This window comes from Esox lucius, chromosome 3 (assembly GCF_011004845.1).
Source record: "Esox lucius isolate fEsoLuc1 chromosome 3, fEsoLuc1.pri, whole genome shotgun sequence".
NCBI classification, from domain to species: domain Eukaryota; kingdom Metazoa; phylum Chordata; class Actinopteri; order Esociformes; family Esocidae; genus Esox; species Esox lucius.
In genome coordinates, this window is record NC_047571.1 from 30,694,883 (window position 1) to 30,698,618 (window position 3,736).

The 3,736-nt window shown below is 42.9% G+C and overlaps 1 protein-coding gene across 1 annotated transcript; it reads left to right on the plus strand.

The window, feature by feature from the left end:
* Positions 1-1,049: 1,049 nt before the first annotated feature.
* LOC105025018 (patched domain-containing protein 3-like) lies at positions 1,050-3,406 on the plus strand. The gene is made up of 5 exons (XM_034291352.1): positions 1,050-1,131; positions 1,520-1,641; positions 2,141-2,286; positions 2,486-3,035; positions 3,400-3,406. The coding sequence occupies exons 2-5, from the start codon at positions 1,613-1,615 to the stop codon at positions 3,404-3,406; spliced, it is 732 nt and encodes a 243-aa protein (XP_034147243.1). The 5' UTR covers positions 1,050-1,131; positions 1,520-1,612.
* Positions 3,407-3,736: the final 330 nt, after the last annotated feature.

Consider the following 3,736-nt stretch of genomic DNA (forward strand, 5'->3'; position numbering starts at 1 on the left):
TTTGAAATGACGACCAGCAGATCGACTGTAGAGAATCAGCGTTGTTCCCCGCTTGGTTAAACGGTTTACCCCCAGGTCATAGGGATGGGAAACCGGGATCTCTGCTCTAGAAATTTGCAATCCAACTCCGTATAGAGAACCAAAAGAGGAACAATGGTGACTTTCATACCTAGCCATCAGTCTAATTACAGGCCAACAAAATACCTTCGACTCGGGTTCAACATGCAAATACCCTACCTGAAAGGACAATAAAGCAGCTGGTCTCAGGAGGACCGAGGCACCCAGAAAGTTGAACTCCGCTGCTTTGTGGACTGATTTGGTGTGTATCAGAATTCACAAGGGTCCACCATCGCCATGGCGAAATGCCACACGGACTGCATAGAACTGCCGCTCCGCATGTGCTTCAGGGAGATCGGACGTTTCATTGGAACACATCCCTGGTGGTTCTTCATCGTCCCCATCGTAGCCTCAATTGCATTAGGGAGTGGATTTTACTTTTTGAAAGAAAGGACATTGAACGATATTGAAAAGGGGTTCACGCCTCTAGACGGACCTGCCAAGAAAGAAAGAACTCTCGTCGAAGAACATTTCCGCCCAAATGAATCCATGTTTTCCACCTTGAGGTTGACCAGTGATGGAACCTTTGCATGTTTTGTAGCCACATCCGACTCAAACATTCTGACAGTAGCAGCACTTCAGGAAATATTAGTCTTGGACAGCAAGGTTCGAAACCTGACTGTGAAGTTCCAAGGTGAACAGTTGAAGTATGTGAACATCTGCGCGACAGTGAGTGGAGGTTGTTCCTCCGATGCCATACTTGACATTATAGGCTACAATGCCAGCAATATTGATGTTATTAATTTAACATTTCCGATACACCCTTCTAAAGCTGGCAGGGTTTCTTTGACGGCAACACTGGGTGGTGTGATTATCAACAACAACTCAGTTGTTCAATATGCAAAGGCAATACGTGTGTTTTACTATTTACAAGAATTAAACCAAACAAGCGAAGAATTAAACCCAACAAGCGAAGAATTAAACCAAATAAGCGAAGAATTAAAACAAAAAAGCGACACCTGGCTGAAGGAATTTGTTATTTTGCTCGGGAAAGAATCCCCAAGCGTCATAAAGGTGAGACATCACACATACACATCTATGTCTTCACATTTCCGATTTGGGTTACACTTTATTTGTAGTCAAAATTACCATCCGTAGATGCGCTACAAATGACCATACTATTAACACACTTAAAAACAAAGTCAATGGTTGGTAAGGTTAAGATTAGGGTTCGGTCCAGAATGTGTTAGTGTAAGGGTCAGGGAAAGGTTTAAGGGAAGATATAGGATGAGGTTTAATATTTGGGGTAGAAGATATTAATTAACTATGCTTTTGACAGGCTGTAAAGGCTCCACTGATTAACTATCCAAATCCATTTTTACCCCGATTTGTCTAGTTTTTCTGCTGACTGAATCTGTTTGAATAAAAACAATTGTGCAAACATATTGTTGTCTTGTCCTAGGTATCATATTCTACATCCAAGTCAAGGCAGTGGGAATTCGACAGAGTTCCAAGTGCTATTGTTCCCCTGTTTTCCGCCACATTTACAATCACTATGTTGTTTGCAATAGTTTCCTGCTCAAGGTTTGTAACGCATTTATAACATGGAAATGTACTTGGGGTTGGGTTGAGGTTTAACTACATGCTGCAGCTCATGCCAATAACTAAACGTGTGAACATCGCATGCTCCCCATGGCTCAGTATCTAGCCTGCTCAATGCATCCACAGACATGCAATTTAAAAAGCCACAGGTGTGGGAAATTCAACTTTAATTGCCATTTTCACCTGTGGGTGTCACCTTGTGTGTCTTTAACAAGACCAAACATTCAAGGGTATGTAAACTTTTGATCAGGGCCATTTGGGTGATTTCTGTTATCATTATTATTTGAAAAAGGATCCAAACAACTATGTGATCATAAATGGCTTCATATGATCACTATCCTTAAATAAAAGCCAGTTATGCATTTCATACATATTTTCAAAATCAATCCCAAAATGTCACAATTTCCGCCAGGGTATGCAAACATATGATCGCAACTGTATGTAACAATCTAAAATATTTGAATGGTTTCCACTTCTTTAGGTTGGACAATGTGAGGAATAAGTTGTGGGTGGCCACCATTGGAGTCTTTTCAACAGGATTAGCAGTCCTCTTCAGCTTTGGGATGTTGCTGCTCTTTAATGTGACATTTTTCATGACAGTGTCTACCACACCGTTCTTGGTACTAGGTGAGTGGTAACTCTAAACTTGTTTTAATTAGCATTAACTTTCCTTTCCTCTACACCTCATAAAAGGGGGGGGGGGGGGGGGGGGGGGGGGGGTCAAAACTAAAACCGGTGGTCAGACTTTTCGTCACCGCAACCGATTTCTTACTCACACTGTCCCAATTAAAGTTCACCGCTCAATGACAAAACCTTTCTGTTCAAGGTATCGGAATCAACGACATGTTTATCATGATCTCCTGCTGGCAGAAGACCAAAGTTTGTGACGACGTGGCGGATCGTCTGGCAGACACCTACGAGAAGGCCATCATCTCCATGTCCATCACCACACTCACCGACATCCTGGCGCTCTACCTGGGCTACAGCTCGCCCTTTCTCTCAATTCAGAATTTCTGCATTTATTCCGGGACAACGATCCTTTTATCTTTTGTCTACAACATCGTATTCCTCGGTGCGTTCTTTGCACTGAATGGCCGGAGGGAAGCCAATAACCGGCACTGGTTCACCTGTGCGAAAATCCCAGAGCAGCGTCCCCCGACACAGTCGCAATGGTATGGAGTCTTCTGTGTGGGAGGGGCCTACAATCATGATACCGGGACAGAGGAGGAGCTACCAATGAGTACCTTCTTTCTGAAGATTTACGGGCCGTTTCTGACCCTGAAGTGGACCAAAGCGTTTGTTGTGGTTCTCTACGCCGTGTATTTTGGGCTCAGTGTTTACGGGTGTTTTATACTGACGGAGGATTTTGACTTAAGGTACCTGGCTACAGATGAATCCTACATCACCAAATATTACGATGATGAAAAGCACTTCTCTCAGTACGGTCCATACGTTATGGTGGTTATTAATGAGACACTTGCCTACTGGGAAGAAGAACAGCGCAAAAAATTAATCTTGTGCATTGATGAATTCCAAAACCAGAGTTATGTTGACCAAAACATCTCTCTTTTTTGGCTTAATTATTTCCAAATATTTGCAAATGAATCAGGTCTTCATACAAACTCTGAGAAGACCTTCAAAAGCACCCTTCATTCCTTCTTGGAACAACAACCAATGAACAGACAAGACATTAACTTGACAGAAGACAACGAGATCCGTTCATCGCGTCTGTTTCTTCAGACGGTAAACGTCAACACGTCAAAGTTACAGACGACCATGCTAAAAGGACTCAGAACAACAGCAAGTAACTGTCCCATCAAATTATTAGTATATCACCCGACATTTGTGTACTTTGACCAGTACAATGTAATTGTGGCAAACACCATCCAGACTATTGCGGTCGTTTCAGTAGTCATGCTGGTCATTTCCTTGTTCTTGATACCCAATCCACTCTGTTCTCTGTGGGTGGCATTCTCCGTTGGCTCGGTCATTGTGGGTGTGGCAGGATTCATGGCATTTTGGGGCGTGCACCTGAACTCAATCTCCATGATAAATCTGATCATCTGTATCGGTTTCT